The sequence below is a fragment of the Mastigoproctus giganteus genome, chromosome 1, assembly GCF_048544385.1.
Source record: "Mastigoproctus giganteus isolate SK-2022 chromosome 1, ASM4854438v1, whole genome shotgun sequence".
Lineage (NCBI taxonomy): Eukaryota > Metazoa > Arthropoda > Arachnida > Uropygi > Thelyphonidae > Mastigoproctus > Mastigoproctus giganteus.
This window is the reverse complement of record NC_143575.1, coordinates 249,122,270-249,144,237: the sequence shown is the minus strand read 5'-3', so window position 1 is coordinate 249,144,237 and position 21,968 is coordinate 249,122,270. Positions and strand designations below refer to the sequence as shown.

Sequence of the window (21,968 nt, the reverse complement as noted above, 5' to 3'; positions counted from 1 at the left end):
GCTTACCTCGCCTGTCCACTTGTGGCAGGTGGTTACTGCTTGTGCATTCCACTTGAATTTTTAAATTTATTTATATAATGAGTAATGAAGACTTTTTCTGTGCCTTTCTTTTAGCTCAAATGCTAATTTATTAAAAAAATCTATAATTTGCACGCTTTTTGGTGTACACAAGATAACTTGGGATAGCCCAAATGAGTTAATTACTCCCATGTATTTTCTATGAAAAAATTAATAAAAAACACAAAAAACTGTACAATGAGTATTCGCATGATGCATACTTTTAATCTATAAAATAAAAAAAGTCGATCCGTTATGGCACATTTCCTGGAAAAAAATGTTCCCGGAAGGGGTTAATTATGTTAAATGATAGAATTCAAATATTGCATGACCTTATAACCTTTTCCCTAATAATTTATTTGGTTGTTTTAATTTCTTTAGTTTAGATTCTGATTAGATGTGAACTGATAAACAAATGACTACATTTGTTTATAATTATATTACATTTTTATTATAATTATAATACAGGGTCTTTCAATTAAAAGACACCAGGGGTCTAACCTGCTTATGCCAGTTAATGTTTTTTGTCATATCTAGGCTGAAATTCTTTGAATTTGGTGTGAAATTGGACCACATTTCAGTTATCTGTGTAGTATAGCCAGCAGTTCAACACAGCTAAATGCATGTAGTAAAAAGTAACATCACAAAAAAATCAATGTGGTCTCCCCTCCAAACCATCTAATAAAAAACGTATATATTTGTTTCAAAAGGAAACTAAAGACATTTTTAGACTAAGCCTAGGATGGAGAACTTTCCTATAAAAAAAAAATAATAAATAAATATTTGATTATGGAAATTATCTTAGAAATCATAAAATTTAAATGGAAAAATATTAAAAACCAATGCAGTGCAGTTAGTGTTATAATTGTTGATCCCTGTGTTCATAATGTCCTTCAGCCTTTACATTTTAAATACTTAGTCCAATTTCAAAATTTTCTCTTTTAGATTTAGGCTATTTTGTCAGACAAAAAAATAGCCTAAACCCAAAAATAAGTGAGGCAGAAACATCCCCTATATCTGAAACACCCATATATGTCTAATTCTCATTAGCCATTCTCTATAGCAGCAGTTCCCAACCTTTTTTTGACCGCGAACCCTTTTCAACATATTTTTTATTGTGAACCTTTTTCAATGTAAAAATTTTTTTAGCGAACCTCTTTCAACATAATATTTTTAAAGCAAACCACTAAGCCTATATTCTCTGAAATTGCATAATATTTCTGAATTTTTATTATAAAATATTTCCAGTACTACGTTTTTATAAGCAACATAGCATAATAATAAATATTATTATTAAGTATCATTTATACTTTGTAAAGCAGTTATTAATCAGTCCAAACTAGATTTCAACCAGGCTAAGAGCAGAAATCTTGCTTCTTGTTCAACAATAGCTGACCATTCTGGTCTCTTGCCAAAAGTATTGGCTGCAATTTTTGCCCATCTCTGTTCCCACTTCTGTCAAAACCAGATGGTTCTGTTGCCACATCAGCCAAAGATAAAGCTAACCTGCTAGCATCCTATTTTCCTTCTTTCTCGTGTATTGATGATCTTGGTAAATCGCCTCAAACCATTCCCAGTACACTCCATTCAATGCCTCTTGTGGTCTTCCATCAAAAGGATGTCAGAAGGATTTTGATGTATCTGATGCTAAAAAAGCTCCAGGTCCTGATGGTATTTCTCCACTTGTTCTCAAAACCTGAGCTTCTGAACTTACTTCTGTTGCCACTTTTTCATTTCCTTATTCCAAAGGTATTTTTCCTTCTGCTTAGAAATTTGCTCATATTCAGCCAGTACCTAAAAAGAGTGACAAATCCCTCCCATCCAATTATCATCCCATTGCAATTACTTCTACTTTTTCTAAAGTAATGGAGAAATCAATTAACTACCAACTCTTAAATTATCTAGAAACATTCCATCTGATCAAAGATCGCCAGTATGGGTTCCGTCAGTGTCGATCCACTGGTGATATTCTGGCTTATGTTACCCATCTAGGGACAAATTCAATAGAAAGTTTGGGCGAAACACAAGCAGTTGCTCTTGACATCTCAAAGGCTTTCATTCGTGTTTGGCATAAAGGTTTTCTAAAGCTTCCATCCTATGGTTTGCCAGCTGTTTTTTGTAATTGGGTATCCAGTTTTATCTCTGACCGCTCACTGGTTAATGGTAGACGGCTCTCTGTTTTCTAACTTCTCCACTAATGCTGGTGTTCCCCAAGGTTCAGTTCTTTCTCCTACTCTTTTCCTCTTGTATATTAATGACCTTCTTCCTTTGATGGAAATCCTATCCATCATTTTGCTCATGATAGCATATTGCATTCCATCTTCCAGTTTGGGAAACCTTTCCCTGCTCAAACAGCTTCAACTTCTCAAATATCCACTAACATTTCCTTAAATGTTAGTCTCTAGGTAATTCTCCAGTGGGACAAAGATAACTTAATTTCAATCCTTCTAAAACTCAGTCCTGTCTTATATCTCACAAAAAAGGATTCTTCTGCTCCTATGTTTATCTTCGATGATGCTCCGAGTTCTAGGCAAGACCTTGGGGATTACCCTGACTTCTAATCTCTCTTGGAATAAAGCACATTACAAATATTGCTTCCTCTGCATCTAAAAAGCTTGGTTTTCTCTTGGCGTTACTTTTCTTCCAAACTGTTGTTGACTCTGTAGAAATCGCAAATCTGGCCTACCACGGAATATTGTTCCCACATCTGGGGCGGCTCCCCAAAAACCTCTCTCAGGCTTCTAGATTCCATTCAAAAGGGGGAAATTGGTTAATTAATGTCTCATCTCTAACAAAAAAAAAGAAAAAAAAAAGATATTAGGATCACCTGTAAATGATTACATCTACCCATATACTTATTGTGTCTGAGACAGACTAACTCAGCCAGGGAGTGAAAAAAGCCCATTAAAATTCTTCGCGTCATCAACGGAATTCGAACACGGGTCTTTTCCACCTAGTATGGGGAGGCATTTCTATAGGCACTGTTCTTCTGAATTGGCTTCTATAATTCCCTCTCTCTCTCTCTCTCTCTCTCTCTCTCTCTCTCTCTCTCTCTCTCTCTCTTTCAAAGCAATCCGAACACATGCCACAACCTGTCAATATTCTTTATATTGTCCCAGTTCCAACTCATAGAGCCAACTTTTCTTCTTCCTAATTTATTCATTCAATTTCTGTTTTCTGGAACAACCCTCCTTATGTATTTTCTGAAAATTACAATCAACAGAAGTTCAAGTCTAATGTCAACAAGTATCCTCTTTCAACTTTTCAACCTTCAATGCACGGTACTAAGTACTATAGGTTCTAAAAAAAAAAAAAAAAAAAAAAAGTGCCTGCACATAACAATGGTCTTTGAGAATCGAAAACAAATTTAGTATGGAAAACATTTATTTAACAAGATGTACTGTAACATAGTAAACTAATTATAAGAAATTTTGTGGAAGATGTGGTTTTTTCTTTCTTTGTCAATTCTTTACTTTTTATTTAATTTTATTTTCCTTTATTGTTTATTATTAGTTATATTTTGTAGTTTACAATAATATACCTATGTAAATCTAAGCAGACGGCATTATATAATTTTTAGTGCGAACCCCCAGGGGTTTACGAACCACCGGTTGGGAACTACTGCTCTATAGGATAGTCAGCTAACCAGCCTTGATATATACAACAGAATGGTAGGGATCAATAAGTGAACTAATGAAACACAAGTAAAAAATTATGATTACATAACAACCAAACAAATTTCTTAGGCAAGTCCTTTAAATGGGGTCTACATATTATAATGCATCAGAATAATTCTAAACTAACAATGCATACTAATGAAGATTTACTTACCTAAACATGTTAAAAATGCTCCAAGAATTACAGTGAATCTAAGGCCTTTAGTTTCCAAAATATATGTTGCTGGAAATATTAGTGGAATGTATACTAAAAAGAATACAACTGAGGTCCAACTGACAGCAAATGAGCTAACTCCATAATAGCATGAGATAAGGTCACTAATAATGGAATACTGGATCCATTGAAATGCATTTGTCATAGTGCACAAACCAAACAAGAATAATATAACAAATCGAATTGGATAAAGCTGAATCTGTTGTACAGATGCAGAATGTTTTTTTTCAGTTGTATCACAGCAAGCTCTGCAAAACTTATCATCAACAGGCTGGCTTAAAGTGTATATTTTACTGGTTGAATCCTTATAATTATCAAGGGCATCAGTATTGCAATGGCAATCTAGTGAACATGTGCTAGTACTTTCTACACATATTCTTTCTGCTCCAAAAGTGGGAAAAGATAATGAAGATGCATCAATATCTACTTCACTGCAAACAGAAAAGCCACGTTCATTTCTGATGCTGCTATGTTCCATTTCTATTTTTGCCTTTATATTCTATATTAGATTCTTCTTTATTCCTCCTTTAATCTGTTAAAATACAAGTAATTATATCATAATCAGTGTGTGTACACATATTAATATTATATGTATATAAGAATATAATTTTGTTTTGTTATTTGGAGCATTAGCAACTAAGGCCATATTGCTCAGGGAATATGCGATGGTCATTCCCTGACCTTTCCGCATTCTCCGTATTTGGTGGTTACGGGTTTGAACTCTGGTATAATCAAGAAGCGTGTGCTACGCACTGCTGCTCCTGCCCACCTGGCTACGGAGGCACCTCATAGAATATAAAAATACATAGAATATATGTATATTCTTATAAACATATTTATAATCTCAAAATCACTGATAGTGACAAACTAAAAATATTTGGTTAAGAGATAAAACTGTATTGTTCTATTTCAGAAAAAAAATGCAATTTTTCAATAAAAAATTAAATTAATTACTATTCATTTAGAGATTAGTCTAAAGAGTTTGGTCACTTTTTGTTTGCTTTTTAAGTTAATATTTCAGAAAAAACAAGGTAAAATATAAAAGAAAATGATATTAATATTGTATGAGTATATTATTTCTAATCAGTTCTTAATTAAAATGATTGATCATAATTTATAATAAAACGTAAAACAGAAGTTAAAAAGGTACTAATTTTAAAAAAAATCATCCTCAATTAGAAATTAGCAGATGAATTCAGTGAGGATTTAGAGATAGCATCTAAAATTTAAGAATGATATTTGTGGTTTTCACAGAAGATATGCAAACTTCGGGGAGGTTGAAAATTGGCTTGAACTGGCCAGGTGATTGGGAATAAGATCAAAATGAATATTAAGGTAATATACACAATGAACAAGAAGAGAGTGCCATGTCCCAGGCTAAGAAGCATACAGATCCTAATGCAGTACACCCAACTGACATGGGTTGCCTGCATAATGTTCAGTCACTCTGCTATCATATAAGCACTGGAAAAACAAAAATGAGAGCATGGGCCAAATAAGTGCGTTGACTAAAATGAACAACTACACAGACTTCTGGAATGGGCTACTAAATCAGAATGTCTTATCATTGAGAATTTCAACTTTCCAGATTGGAATCGAGAATTGGTTACTAATAGAGCAGCAGAACATTTCCGAATTTACTGGATTGATTTCTGCAGGGCTTATTAGAGAAACAACAAGAGAACGGCAATACTCTGGATGTGATTATCAGCATGACTCAAGAATTAAGAATCTTCATGTAGAGGCAGGTCCAATGAGAGGGGGAAGAATTGGACAGCCTACATTACCTGGGACTGCAATTAGCATTAGCAGAGGCATATGATGCAAGAAAGCAAGACTATATATAGCAACAACAACAACAACAAAAAAAAAACCTTCCCATTTCACCCATGCTAATGACATATTAGAAATTTTGACATACCAATGACATTAAAAATGACAATACATTTAGGGTGACCATTCGGTCACTCCAAATGTTTGTCTAGTTCAGCCTTAAATTTATTTAAGCTATCAAACTTCCACAACAGACGGAAGTCTGTTCCAGCAATCACTACCCGCTGGCTAAAGGCAAACTCCCACGCATCTATTCTACAACTGTCTTTCCTCAATTTGAATCTATACCTCCTCAGGTTCTTAATCTGAGCAAGCGGAAGTATTCCATCAGCATCGAGCCTACTAACACCATTCAAGGCCTTATATACATCTCAATCAGATCACCTCGTAGGTGCCTGATCTCCAGATACTGCAATTTGCACAAATTAATCCTCTCTTGGTAAGAGCACCCCTTTGTTCCTCTCACAAATCTTGTTGCCCTTCTCTGTACTCATTCTAGCAACTCTACATCCTTCCTAAAATAAGGCCTCCAGACTTGTATGCAGTACTCAAGGTGTAGCCGGACCATTACCTTATGCAAAAAGATAATCACCTCCTTGTCTCTGCTAGCAAAATTCCTATACATCATTGACAAAACTCCATGACCTGCTCTGGCAGCCTGTCTGCATTACTCAGAGAACTTCATATCTGACTGCACAATTATCCCCAGGTCTTTTACATTCTCCACCTCCCTGAGTGTAGTACTACAGAGTTGGTATGTTTCTCTTGGGTTACTGATACCCATATGCAATACTTCGCATTTGTCAATGTTAAACTTCACTTGCCACTTCTCAGCCCATCTGCCTAACTTTTCTAGATCCTGTTGCAGTAGCATACTGTCTTTACTGTCATTAACAACCCTGCCAACCATTGTATCATCTGCAAACTTGGACATTAAGCCTGATATGCCTTCATTGATATAACTAATAAACACACAAAACAACAATGGGCCTAACACAGAACCCTGTGGGACTCCACTAATAACATTAGTCCACACAGAAGTCATTAGTCCATTTATTAGCATTCTCTGCCATTTCCCACTCAACCATCCCTTTATCCATTGCAACAACTTGCCCTTAATTCTCCAATTTGTAGAGCAGTCCTCCATGTGGTACAGTATCAAAAGCTTTCCTGAAATCCAAGTATACAATATCAAAATTATTTTCTGCATCCAGTTCCTTTGTGACCACATCATAGTATCCAATCAAATTGGTCAGACAAGACCAATTTGATTGGATGTCTTCTTTAACCTGTGATTCCATTATTTTCCTCAGAACATAAGCTAAATTAACAGATCTATAATTACTTGTGTCACCTTTATCACCCTTTGTGAATTGGTGATACATTTGCACACCTCCAGTCCATGTGGTCCTCCCCTGAGTCCAAGGAGGGTCTCATAATTATGGCGAAGGGTTTGCTAACTTCCCTCACTGCCTCCTTCAATATAACTGGATAGATTCCATCTGCCCCCAGGTGCCTTTTTTTATGTTTAAATTTCACTTTGCTCTCCATTATTAAAATCATTTAGCTCCCTGTTAGAGTTTAGTAAACTTCTGTCCTTCAAGGGGGAGCCCAGTCAAGACCTTAATATTATATTCTTTTAAGTAATAAAATTCATTTTTAAGAATTGGCAAAAAAATTCTACAAATTTAAAATAAAAACAATTTTTATTGTATTAATTTCTCATCTTATTGATTCATATATTAATAATTGACTTGCTGATTTTTAACTCTCACATCTACATTTAAAAACATATGCACAGAAATACAAGGGGGAGGGGGGGAAATATCATGCACTATTTACTGGGGCATGTGTTAGCTCTCCGTGGCTGTGGATAAAGAAACCACTAGGTGGCAGGGAACTGATAGGGTATTAAAAGATTACTGTCAAAAATAAAGGGAAAGGATTTTGCTTTTGCAATGATGACTAAAATGATCTTACACAGTTTTTAAATTCTTTTCAGTGAGACAAGCTGATGATGCTAAATAGGAAATGTTCTGTGAAGTAATTATAGAAATTGCTAAGCTTTCAGTATTAGTATAAATAGTGGCAAATAATGGCAGAAAGCATGCTTATACAGAATTAGTAAAAAGGAAAAAATAAAATATTTCCCACGTCATTATGTGACCTCTCTTATAATTTTGTCAAGCTCTTTCTTAAATTTATTTAGCCCACCCACTTAAAAACACCAGCTGCAAGTTTGCTCCAACAATCAACCAACTGCTGGCTGAAAGCAAATTTGCACGCATCTATCCTATAGCTATACTTCCTCAATTTACATTTATACCACCTTCCCATGTGTTGTACAAGCAACAGGAAGGATGCCACCAGCATTTAGTTCACTCAATCCATTCAAAACCTTAAACACTTCAATCAGATCTTCTTGCAGGTGCTTAGTCTCCAGATGCTGCAATTTGCAGAACTAATGCATTTCTTGGTATAAATCTCTGGTTCTCTCTCTCATTAATCTTGTTGTCCTTCTCTGAATCTTTCACAAAAGATATCTTTCTTAAAACGAGGCTTTCAGACCTGTATGCTGTACTCAAGTTGTGACCCAACCTTGTACAACGAGATAATCACCTCCTTATCCCAACGACGTAGTGTAAAAAATATGGAGGTCTTCAAGTCTCGAAACTTTATTAGACAGTTGGACAGACAACTTGAGTAGTCGAGACCCACTAATTTTTGTAAAGTCGGACAAAATACTAATAATTTATTGGAATTTTTCCTTGTAGTGGATCTGCAATCTCATTATGGATTTAAAATAAACTTTGTGGATTTTTTCCAAAAAGGATAGTATAGGCTATTTTTGGAATATTAAATTTTAGAAATATTATATATTTTAAGGCAGAAGAATTCTCTTACCTGGGGTTTTCTTCAGGAATGGCTGCATCCGGGTGAGGTGTAAATTCAAGAAGTGTCAAAATAGCATATATCTGGAAGGGAGGACGAAGGAAAAAGCAAGCTTTTGTCCTAAATCCTTGCATGGGGAGTAATTATAGGTATAAAAGGAGATGATGTCCTGAAGCCTCATGGGGGCTTTTCGTTAATACCATCTTCAAAGAAGAGTGAATATGTGTCGTAGGCCATCTTTTTTAGCCTAGGTACATTCCATTGCCATATTTCAAAAGTGTGGGGGGAGGGCTGAGCAATCGAAAGGAGAAGTAGGGAAGAAGAAAAATTTTCCCACCCCACTGTATTATATTTATAATTTGGAAATTGTAGATTTAGAACAGCTTACAGATTTTTTTTTTTTTTTTTTTTGAAATAAAAAAAAGGGGGGGGGGAGAAATGTTTCACTTTCAATACCCGAAAGCATTGTTGAACTGGGCTATTAGGATTGGTTTTTTTTTTTTTTTTTTTTTTTTTTTTGAGAGGAAGCCGTAGCTGTCAAATTGTAAATAATTACCCTTATATGTCGGTTTGTGGTATATTTTAGTGTTGATTTTGGTGGCATCTCTTGTTAATGTTAAATTTAGGAAGTTGATTCTGATGTTTTCTTCATTTTCAATTGTGAATTGTATCCTATCATCTACATTATTCAACTCATGGAAGATGGTATTTATGGTGTCTGGTTTGCCTATAAGCAGACAATCATCTACGAACCTTCCATAAAATTTAAGGGATGGGGAAGAGTATTTGGAAATGATGTGGTTTTCTATTTCCAGGAGGTAAAATTAGGAGAGATGTCCACTTATGGAACCACCCATTGGTACCCCATATACTTGTTGGTAAAAATCTCCTTCATGGGTGAAATAATTAGCTGATAACAGTATGTTTGTGTATAATAATTTTATATCGAAGGAATATAATTTGTCACCGGGTTCTAATTTTATATCTTTGATTGATAAAAATAGGTGTTCCATGTTTTTTATGTGATATTTGGAATAATTCATTAGGGGTTTTAGTATGTCAACCATAATTTTTGCTAAGGTTGCTGTTGATATATTTTTGAAGTTTACTATGGGCCTCAATGGTTTGTCTGGTTTATGCAACTTGGTGACTCCGAATATGTAAGGTGAATGTGTAGTATGGGCTAAGAGGTCTGTGTGAAAATTGCTTGTAATCTTTTTAGTTCTTTTTCAATTTTTGATCTGATGGTGGGGATAGGACTTTTACCTAGTTTCTGGTATGTGTTTGTATCTTGTAGGAGGTCTGTCAATTTGTCATAATAATCGGATTTGTTTATTAATACTATTGAGTTGCTTTTATCAGCCTTTTGAATGATGATGTTTTTATTTGTGGCTAATTTTTTGATGCACTGAAATTCCTCTTTTGAAAGGTTAGGAGAAAGATTTGGCTTTTTTTTATCACATTATTTGTTTAAATATATATATATTTTTTATTGCTGTAGCTATATAAGCCTGTTTGGGCTTTTATTACTTGTATATTCGTTGTATGGGGTCTTTTTTGGGGTCAATTGAGGCCTTTATAGAGAAGATTGTGTTTGTCTTTTGTTAAGTTATAGTTGGATAGGTTTGTTACGAATTCACTGTTCGCGTAATCTATTACATGCATACCTACAGATTGTGGCCTCTGATTTTTTAAAAGGGAGTTCCATTTTTTCTCATGTCTTGTAGTAAGTATTTCAGTATGAAATTTGATTGTATCCTGTACATGTAGGAAGAAGGTATTCCATAGGACCTCTTTAACAAGTGATTTTAGTCGGTTTTTTATTCTGTGGATATAGTGTAGAAGGTTTTCCTTTGAATGGGTCCTTTGTTTTAGCGCACATTTTACTATGGATATGGCAGCTCTTTTGAATTCTCTTCTAAAATTTCAATAATTTGCTTGTATTTTTATTTGCACAAATTTTGGGATAATTTGTGAACGTACGCATTTTTTTAAAAAAAATCTATGTACATTTTCTGTTGGAAATATCTTATTAAGGTTACTTCATATAAGTTGAAATGTTCACATAATGGGGATTGTACACCTTTGAAACAAACAATGGTTATTCACTGAAGCATTTGTCCAACATTTTAGCAGCTCATCATCATCATCAGCCATTTTCAATCCACTGCAGGATGAAGGCCTCTCCAGCAACTTTCCAGTTCCTTCTGTTTTGAGCACTGGCCATCCATTTACTACCCAAAAACTCATGAATTTCATCTATCCATCTCCGCCTTTGTCTTCCAGGTTTTCTTCTAGCTCTTCTTGGGTACCATTCTGTTATTTTCTTAGTCCATCTGTCATCATGTCTTTGAGCTATGTGTCCTGCCCAAGACCATTTTAGTTCTTTAGTTTTGATAAGAATGTCCTTTACTTGAGTTTGCTGCCTAATCCATGTGTTTCTCTTCTTATCTAGCAGTCTGATTCCCAATATAATTCATTCCATTCTTCGCTGTGTAGTTCTCAGCTTCTCTTCCATTCTTTTGGTGAGTGCCCAAGTTTCACTTCCATAAGTCATGGTGGGGAGTATACATCGGTTCATTATTTTACGTTTCAGACAAACTAGGATATTGCTCTTCAGTATGTGACTATATTTCCTGAATGCTATCCATCCAAAATTTATTCTTCTCTTGACTTCCAGCCATTTATCATAATTACAGCTAATAACTTGTCCCAGATAAGTATATGACTCCACCTTTTCAATTACTGCTCCTTCAATCATTATTTCCCTTTCTGTGGCATACTTGTTCATCATTACTTTTGTTTTAGCCATATTCATCTTTAGTCCAAAATCCTTACTAACTGTGCATAACTGATTAAGATTTTCCTCTAATTCTTTGGGATCGTGGCTTATGACCACAATGTCATCTGCAAATTGTAAAATGGTTTAGGTACTCTCCGTTCACATTGACTCCTTTCTGCGACCAGTCTAATCTTCTGAAAGCTTCCTCAAGGGCAGCAGTAAACAGCTTCGGAGATATTGTGTCTCCTTGTCGAACTCCTTTCTCAATTTTAAATTTCCTACTGTCTTTGTCTAGTCTAATAAAGAAGGTAGAACTCTCATATATTTTCTTCAAAATCATAATATGCGGGTATCTATGCCTTGTCTTTCCAGTGCCCGAAACATTGCCTTATGCTGTATGGAGTCAAATGCCTTTTCATAATCCACAAATGCCAGGCATAATGGTGTTTTATATTCATTTGCTTTCTCCATTAGCTGTGATATTACGTGAAGGTGATCCATAGTTGAGAATCCTGTCCTAAAGCCAGCTTGCTCTTTCGGTTGATTCTCATCAAGTATTCTTTCTAATCTGTTAGTAATGACCCTTGTGAACAACTTGTAGATGTTTTAGCAGCTATGAAACATCAAATAGCTAGATTTTGATACATGACAGTGTAAAAAAATACAGGGGTTCTAAAGTCTCGAAACTTTATTAGACAGTTGGACAGACAACTTGAGTAGTTGAGATCCACTAATTTTCGTAAAGTCGGACAAAATACTAATAATTTATTGTAATTTTTCCTTGTAGTGGATCTGCGATCTCATTATGGATTTAAAATAAACTTCGTGGATTTTTTCCAAAAAGGATAGTATAGGCTATTTTTGGAATATTAAATTTTAGAAATATTATATATTTTAAGGCAGAAGAATTCTCTTAGCCGGGGTTTTCTTCATGTAATTTGAAAGGTGATATATCACCTTTCATATTACATATTTCATATAATAGCATATATCTGGAAGGGGGACAAAGGAAAAAAAAAAAAAAGCAAGCTTTTGTCCTAAATCCTTGCAAGGGGAGAAATTATATGTATAAAGGGAGTGATGTCCTGAAGCCTGATGGAGGCTTTTTGTTAATACCATCTTCAAAGGAGGGTGAATACGTGTCGTAGGCCATCTTTTATAGCCTGGGCATGGTCCATTGCCGTATTTCAAAAGCATGGTGGGGGTGTTGAGTAGTCAAAAAGAGGAGAAGTAGGGTAGAAGGAAAATTTTCCTGCCCCACTGTATTACACTTATAGTTTGGGAATTTGGAAATTGTAGATTTAGAACAGCTTACAGGTTTTTTGGTCCGACTTTACGAAAATTAGCAGGTCTCAATTACTCACGTTGTCTGTCCAACTCCTTATCTCAACTGACAAAAATTCTTGTATATCATTGATAAAACCCTGTGATCTTTCCTAGCAGCCTGTCTGTGCTATTCAGAGAACTTTATAACTGACTGCACAATTATCCAATGGTCTTTATCATTCTCCACTACCCTCAGTGTGGTATGACACAGTCAGTATGTTATTCTGGGATCCTGCAATTGACTGTGTTAAACTTCAGTTGCCACTTGTCAGTTGATATGCCAAAATTGTCTAGATCTTGTTGCAGTAGCATACCTGGATTACTGAAATTAACAATATGCAAACTTGGCATTAAGCCCTGATGTGCATTCATCAATATCATTAATAAATATTGAAAACAGCAGGGCCAGCACTGTACACTGTGGGGCTCCACTAATAACATTAGTCCAAGAAGGGTAGTTCCCAATGATATTCTCTGTCTTCGCCTTCTCAGCCATCCCTTTATCCATAGCAGTAACTTGTACCTAGTGCCACACTGCTCCATTCTGTACAGTAGTCTAAATGGGACAGCACAAAAAGCTTTCCTGAAATTTACGTATATGATGTCAAAATTGGGTTTTTTTTTTTTTTTTTTTAAAAATCAGATTCTTTGTTATTGCATCATAATATTCAATCAGGTTAGTTGAACAAAAATTGCCCTATAACTGCATTCCTGACTAGATGGTCCTGCATTACTTCTTTAATCAGTGAATCCATTATTTTAAGAAGTAATGCAGGATGATCTAGACAGCAATGCATTAAACAGATTTTTATACCAACTAAGAGATACTGTTCAAGGTGTAGACCTAAATGGATTTTACATTAACTGATTCATCTAACATTCATTTCACTTACTGGCAAATAAAAAAAAAAACTCTGGGGATATAGAACACTAAAGTACAAACTAGTCAGCAATAAAATTACAAAGGTGGCTAGAAAAGCTAGGGCACATTACGAGAAGTATTTGCTAAGAGTGTAAAGCAAAGAATATTTTGATTATGTTAACACTAGAAACAAAGGAATGAACCACATTGGTCCACTATATATGAATGGCATAACACTACTGATGATGCTGTACAAGTTTTTGACAAACTGAATAAATATTTTGCATTCACAAGTGAAGAGATTTTAAGGAAAGGAACACCAGAAGTACACCAGGACCAGGTTATATATATATAACTGGAAGCAATATGGTTTTGTGATAACTGAGAAGAAAGTGGAATAGAAATTGCTGAAGCTAAAAGTGAATAAGAAACTTTGGACTGATGGAATCTATCAAATATATATATTAAAAGAAGCAGCAGAAGAATTAAGCAAAACCTTTAGCCATTGTTATGAAAATATCTTTAGGCTTATGAGAAGTGTTTCAAAAACTCGAGATGTGCAAATCTCTCTCTCTCTCTCTCTTTTATGAAAACTCCAAACACAAAAGGTATTAGAAACTAAGTACCGTGTAAGGGTTGAAGGTTAAGAAGATGAAAGAAGTTACTTGTTGACATTAGACTTGTTTTTCTAGATTGTAATTTTCAGGATATAAGTATGAGGGCATTTTGTTCCAGATAATAGAAGTTGAAGGAATGGATACCAACCGGTTGTAGCATAAGTTCAGACTGCACAATTCAGAAGAACAGTACCCATGGAGGTATCTACAGAAAAGGAAAGTAGCAGAAACATCTATGAGACATACAGTGAATAAACTCCGTTAGAGATGAGTCATCAATTAACCTAACTACCCTCTTTTGAATGGAGTCTAGAAGCTTGAGAGAAGTTATGGGGGTCACCGCTCCAAATGTGAAACAATAATTCACGATAGGGTGGATTGACATTTGTACAGAATGAATAGCTGTTTAGAAGAAACAATGCTGACAGTGAAAGAGAAAACCCAGTTTTATAGATGCAGAGGAAGCAATATTTCTGATGTGCTTATGCACAAGAGAGATTAGAAGTCAGGGTAATTCCTAATAGAGATGTCTGATATTGTCTAGAAATCTGACTGTCATCAAAGATAAGAAAGGAGCAGAAGAACCCATTTTGCGAAATATAAGACAGGACTGAGTTTTAGAAGGATTGAAGTTAACTAGGTTATCTTTGCCCACTGAAGAATTAACTAAAGATCAGCAGTTAAGGAATTTGCAGTGGATATTTAAGAAGTTGAAGCTGTTTGTGCTTCTCAAACTGGATGGTGGAATGCAATTTGCTATCATCAGCAAAACTATAGATAAAATTTCCAGTCACTCAAAGGTCAATATACAAGAGGAAAACAGTGGAAGAAAGAACTGAACCTTGGGAAACACTAGCATTAGCTTGCAGAAAAGTTGGATGATAGAGAGCTGACTACCAATCAAATGCAGTGAGTGGTAAGAAAGAAAACTGAATACCCAATTGCAAAAATCAGTTGGCAATCCATAAGATGGAAGCTTATTTAGAAGACCTTTGTGCCAAACATGATAAAAAACCTTTGAAATGTCAAAAGCAACTACTTGAGTTTCCCCAAACTTTTCCATTGGATAGCAAAAACTGTTAAGGGCTAAACTAGGCAAAAATATAGATGAAGTGACAAGTGATTTATGGAAAAACCACGTGACTCCACTTAAACATAATAGGCCAGACAGTTTGTTTTTGATTTAGTTTTCTCAAAACACAGTAAATTCTGGGGCATCAGAAATAAATACACGGAAAAATGAGTAAATCAGTAGGACTGAAGTAATGGTCACCAAAGGGAAATAATTATACAGTTGAAGAAGAGTTAAAGATTACTGAAAGAGATAAGAGTGGCCAAACAAAATGCAGTATATTTTACAAGTGCGAGATTCCAGAAAGAATGATCTGCAGGTGGATGAAAGAGGAAGAAAAATTACATTCATTCATAGATTCCATAGAAGATGAAGTAGGCTTCCAAAGAAAGAAAACTAGATTTTGTTTGGAAAACAGTGATGGACCAATGCTTATTCAAGTAGTTTATATAGAAGTTGGGGGGAGAGAGAGAGAGAGATTTGATCTGATTTTTGGTGCAAAAACAGCAAGGTTACAGTGTGCCATGAAAAAAGGTTAAAATTCAAGAAAGATGAGAGAGAGAGAATCTGTATTGCAACTAGTTGAATGTAATGTAGATAGATGTAAGTAAAGTTGCAACTGTCCTCCCATCACAGCCAAAGACTCACATCAGAATAAATAATTAATTATGACACAATGATATAAAAAGTAAAAATTAAGAAAAATGTTAATATGTTGTTATCATTCCGCACAATATTAACTGTATTTTCATGCAACATCACGTAAAGTTATATTTACAACATATATAATATACACGAATGGCACTTCTCTGTGGATATGCATTGATGCACTCATGTTTAAAGATGCACAGGAATGGTGAGACTTTCCCCCCACACGTAGCAAATGACAAAGAAGAGCACGAACTTGTTCTTATTGGATTCTGGGATTCGAGCGAGCTGCTATGCTTCTTTCCTGTAGGTTTTATTAGTGGAAAACTTATTAAAGTCACCACTGAATTACTGTACTTCCGTTAGCATTTGATTTGGGAGAAAATGATCTGGGATACAAATCCTCCGATGCTTCGAGCAGAGCATCGGGCCTGGCCGAAGTTCTGGCTTGGGTATTCCAAATGGGCAGTGTTGAGATCTGGTTTGTGACCATCTTAACTGTGGCTACCAATTGGTGTATTTCAATAATATCAGGTAGTCGCTGCATCCCCAGTGAAGTAGCTACGGTTGTAGTCCTGTCCTGTGGTGGGAGATAAGCTTTCTGGTTAGCCCATTTAAGGAGCCAGAATTCTGCAGCAGTGAGGATTGGCTCCTTTGTTGTAGTAGCTGCTGATGCCCACACTTCAGCGGCATAGAGGAGTTGAGAATAAATTACTGTTCTGATAATCTCTTAATTATATGAGGATCCTTAACATAGATTAATTGTTGTTTAGCTATCCATCGAGGAGAGGCTGCTCTGGACATGATCTTGTCTACATGAGCATGAAACTGAAGTTTTGGGTCAAATACTATTCCCAAATCTGCGTGGGTAGAAGTGGCAGATATTGCAATTCCATTGAGTGTTGGGGCAATTACTGTAGGGGTTGCTTTGAGGGAAAACACCATTAGTTTTGTTTTTTGTGGGTTGATTGAGAGTCCATACTGTTTGAGGTAAGAGGCAACATTGATGAGACTATTATTGATATATGCTGTAGATTCAAGATCATTGTTGGAAGTAATAGGCATTAGAATTTTTATATCTGCATAAGTGATAATTTTCTCGTTGTTACGGACAAGACGCACGATGATGACTGTAAATAGCAAGCCAGACAGGACTCCTCCTTGTAGAATGCCAGCAGAGATCACCTCACCTTGTGCGATTATTCATAGGCATCAATCTGTAATACTATAATGTGGAGGAGTGATGCTACAAACCATAAGATAATACCTTGGATTAGATAGTGGGCTTCAAGTAAGCAGTGGAGTGTCGACACATTGATGGTGTCAATGGAGACTTCAATATCTAGGTACAAGATGGAGAGTTCTTCGTGCCATTCAAAAGCAGACAACAGTACGTGTGGTTGCAAGGAAGTTCATCACTATGGACCAGTTTCAGATGGCATAGTGGATCTGCGGCAGCTTATTCCAAAGAATGTGATTCATTAAGATGGGGAGCATAATTTTTTACAGGATTTTTAGGAGCGTTGAGGGGTTAAATATAGGCTGAAAGTGCTTAAGTAGAGTGGGATTTCAAACTTTTGGATGTGGTCTGACAAAGTAACTGTTTCAGGTTCTCGTCAGAATTCTGTTGAAGATGGACCTGAGCATTTGGAGGATGAACCGGCTGAGGCATTTTACCATGAATTGTGGCACTTTGTCAGCCCCAGCGGTTGCAGCTGCTAGAAGCAAATTTATCACTGTGATGGAATGTAAGATGTCTTGTTGTAATTCGTGGTTGGGACATAGAAGAGGGTTCGGTTGTCCTGTGGGCATATTGAACCTAGTGATAAGATCTGGGTCCAGCTAACTAAGGAAGCTATGGGATCTGAAGTAGTATAGGATTTTCCCCCTTTTGAAGTTGGTTGTTGTTGTTATGGGGGTTTGATGGCGCGTAAGTTGCTTTGGCTATAATGCACCTATTCATTCATTTATTATATAAAGAAATGAGAAAGATTTGTAAAGTCAGAAATTATTAAAAAGTCCAGTTTTTTTTAAGTTGGGTGCCCAGGTGTGCTGTTATTGCTCTTGATTTCTCTCTGTTAAATTGTGTCCGTGCTCTTGAACAAGATACACGGCCGGAAACCTGTTGAGTTCTTTTCCAGGTCTGCTGCAGCTGCTGCTTTAATAGAAAAGCCACGTGTACTTCTGGATTCTGCCAGGCTTTGGACTGAAACGAGATCCTTATCTTCTTTAATGCAGCATATTGTGCAATGGTGTTTACCCAGCTTGTTAACAGAGATACAGCAAGCAAGATGTTACACATTTCAAGGACATGTCAAGGTATAAGGGTGGCAGCTTGCAGGCATTTTTGGCTGTTAAGGAACTTAGGGCTGACAATGATGGAGGTAGGTTAAGAAGGAAAATAGCAAGTCAAGATGGTTTTCACCTCTAATAGGGCAACGATCGATTAACTATATATTTGCTGAATTTGGGTAGTCAACAAGATATGGGGGGAATATCAATAGTGGGTATGAGGAATATACATTAAGCAGGGATCTATTGTGGATGCATTTCTCAACAGTGTGATGGCTAGGGCTTCAAAAATTCGGTGAGTAACTGGAGTTAGCATTGATCAGTTTGAAAGCCGTCTCTTTGAAGAATACAGCAACACCACTTCCCCCTCTGCTTCTCCTAATGGTGAACGCTGCCCCACAGCCTGCTGGTGTAGCTATCATTATGTTCTGTTGCTCATGCTCAAGTTATGTTTTGGATAAAGCTAAGATACTGAACTCACCTGCCAGCAGGATCTGCTCCATAGTCTATTTTATTTCTTAAGCTCCTAACATTATTATTATTAATAGCCATATAGTGCAAGGAAGCCTGAGGCTCATGCTGCACCATCCAAAAAAAAAATCTCTGAATTACCCTGAGAGAGAGAGAGAGAGAGAGAGAGAGAGAGAGAGAGAGAGAGAGAGAGAGAGAGAGAGAGAGAGAGAGAGAGAGAGAGAGAGAGAGAGAATGAAAGTCAGAAGTAGAAGAGAAGGGAATCACCAAGAAAGAGAAGAATGATGATATCCAGCTCAGGATCCTGGGTGTGTCAAGCCCATACTCACCAGATGCAGATGAGAGCCCCTGGGGTTGAATTCTAAGACATTATAGTGTCAGAGCAAGGCACATGAATTAAATTTTTGGATCTTGAGAGAGGAAGAACCACATGAGGTTGTGGCTCTCTCGTGATCACCATTAGGATCGGCCAGCATGGGGTAATTTTGAAAGCACAGGCATTTAAATTTCATAAGCTACTTGGTGGAGATAATGATACATTTAAAACTTCAGAGATGGAAGGCTTGTCATGTGATATTCCAGGTTACTCTTATAGGCGAATCTGCATTTGATGACATTACAGCAGCAGAAGAGTTTCCTGATTTTTTGTGTAATGTGATTCAAGATGGTTAATTCATTGATGAACTGTGGCAAAACAGCATTATATTATAATCCATTCCCCGACAAGCACTGGATATTAAAAATCCAACAAAGTGGGCATGAAAACTAACAAAGAGAGAATTACTGGTTACTGTGAGCAAACAAGACTGGAAATCAGAAGCTAAAGCCATTGCGCTTCAGTAAAAATCAAAGTCCCCAGTGTCTCAAGCATATCAACATGAAATCTCGACCTGTGGTTTATAAAAATAGCTCCAACACTTGGATGCTAAGTGACAGTTTTGCCTAACAGTTTGAAAGTCATTTGGTACCACCAGTGAGATGCTACTTAATTTCCAAAAAAACTTGAAGAAAAGGCTCTGTTACTGTTGGATCACTGCCTAGCTCATCCTTTGGCTCATGTTCTGAAATTGAAAGATGGCAAGATCAGAGTTGCATTTCTGCCAAGGAACATAACTGCACAAATTCGGCCTATGGATCAGAGAATTATTCAAGCCTTCGAAGGTGAAGTTAAGTTGTAGAATTTCTGAAATCAATAACACCAAAAGATGTTTCTTACAATATTGGATTAGCAAGGGAGAAAGTAAGCTCAACAGCAAGCAAAAACGTCTGGAAAAAACTTATTGGAAAAGACAAGATCACTAATAACAACCTTAAATTAGCAGCATTTTTAGAACAAGAAGCAAAAGCTGCTTGTAAAGTATTTAGTGGCAGTCTTGGAGCAAATGACCTAGCTGCTTGCATTGAGGTAGATGCAGAAGTTCCAGTTGTGCATTACCTAAGCAAAGAACAAATCACGGTCTCCAGTGAACAGTGGAAAGACAATCAACAACCAGAAGGCCAGTAACAGGGAGTGACTCAGAAGATAATGTAGATGACCCATGTAAGGAAAAAGCAAGAGAAATTAACAAAGTACTTGAAACCATTGATGAAGTGATGGCATGGTAAGAGAACAGAGTGATAGTGAACATAGTTATTGCATCTGACCACTATTAAGAATTATGTATTGAAAAAAAAAAAAAAAAAAAAAAAAAAACAAACTGTCATGAGTTGCTGCAAATTAAATTACTTAAATATTTCAGAATGGATGTGTAAAATAAGTCCATAACAGCATTTCTATTAGTAGAATGTAAAGGGAGTGTTATAACTTTTAATATTTTGTCTTTTAGTCTGTATATTCATGAAACATTAGTAAATAAAGTATTTATTTACTAATGTTTCATGAATATACACTTTATAAGTAAAGTGTATGTTAAAAAAGTAGGGGGGGGAGAATGGTAAAATTTTTTCAGCTATGACATGCTTTACTTATAAAGTGGGTATTAAGGACTTGATTACAATCTAACAAATACAGCCCTCACACTTAAAACTTCTTACCCTCACTCTATATAGAAAAAAGAAAAACATTTATAACACACAGACCTCCTGGATGCTGGATTATAGAGGTGTGCCACCACTCCTAGTCAAATCTCAATGACAATCACATCACTTCTTGGACTCCATTCTGTTTCATGATTAATTTAAAACCATGTATAAATAAAACTTTAAATCTAAATATAAAAACATGTATATCTCAGCACTATTTACAATTAAAAACCCATACTATATACAATACAAGTACATCCATAAAAAAAAAAAAAAAAAAAGTATTTACATAAACCTTCAATTTCCACTCATAATTGTCTGTCTTCTATCAAATACTTTACATACAAAACCTTTAAATTCAATACAATTTTCGATTGATGGCTCAAATTGCCAGACTCCTATTAATTCAAGCATTTGAGTTCTAAAGTTCTCATACAGCATACAATGCCTTGTAATATAATACAAATCTAGATTGCTCCATCTCTAATTCACGGAGCCTCATCTTAAGTCTCTTTCCTGTAACAAGCATATACACCTAGATCCGGCCAACCTATATATCTTCTAGCTACTGTCACATCAGGTAAGTAGTCATAAGTGACCCTACTCTAGTCTGACTCATTCTACCTACATTGCCCCACTTGATCAATTTCTTCCTGGATTCTCTTCTTTTCCATCCTCATACATTTACCCCCAGGGGCTCACATCTGGTGAGTATGGGCTTGGCACACCCAGGATCCTGAGCTGGATATCATCATTCTTCTCTTTCTTGGTGATTCGTTTCTACTTCTGACTCTCTCTCTCTCTCTCTCTCTCTCTCTCTCTCTCTCCTCTCTCTCTCTCTCTCTCTCTCTCTCTCTCTCTCTCTCTCTCTCTCAGGGTAACTCGGGAATTTTTTTTTTGGCTGGAGCAGCATAAGCCTCAGACTTGCTTGCACCATATGGCTAATAATAATAATACCCTGCTTCCATATACTTTTTCTTCATCTGGGTATGCTATTATCCCCATAACCTCTTTAGGAATGGTTTTTTGAATGGAATATTTCAGGTGCTTCCTAATCACAATCAAGTCAGCTGGTTCTTTACCTGCTAGAATCTATAAAACGTCATTTGAAGCAGTCTGATAAGCTCTGGTTACTGCCAGAAGAGCAATTCTCTGAGCACAAATATAGAAATTATGCTATTGCACTAACTTACACAACAATTG

The 21,968-nt window shown here is 36.0% G+C and overlaps 1 protein-coding gene across 1 annotated transcript in view; it reads right to left on the bottom strand.

The window, feature by feature from the left end:
• LOC150091742 (choline/ethanolamine transporter flvcr2a-like) overlaps positions 1–20,892 on the bottom strand; it is a 129,228-nt gene extending 108,336 nt beyond the window's left edge. The window contains exons 1-2 of the mRNA XM_090376798.1: positions 20,823–20,892; positions 3,889–4,480 (exon numbers count right to left, since the gene is read on the bottom strand). Coding sequence (XP_090232924.1) covers positions 3,889–4,426 — 538 coding nt within the window. The 5' untranslated portion in view covers positions 4,427–4,480; positions 20,823–20,892. The remainder of the gene's footprint in view (positions 1–3,888; positions 4,481–20,822) is intronic.
• Between the last annotated feature and the right edge of the window lie 1,076 nt (positions 20,893–21,968).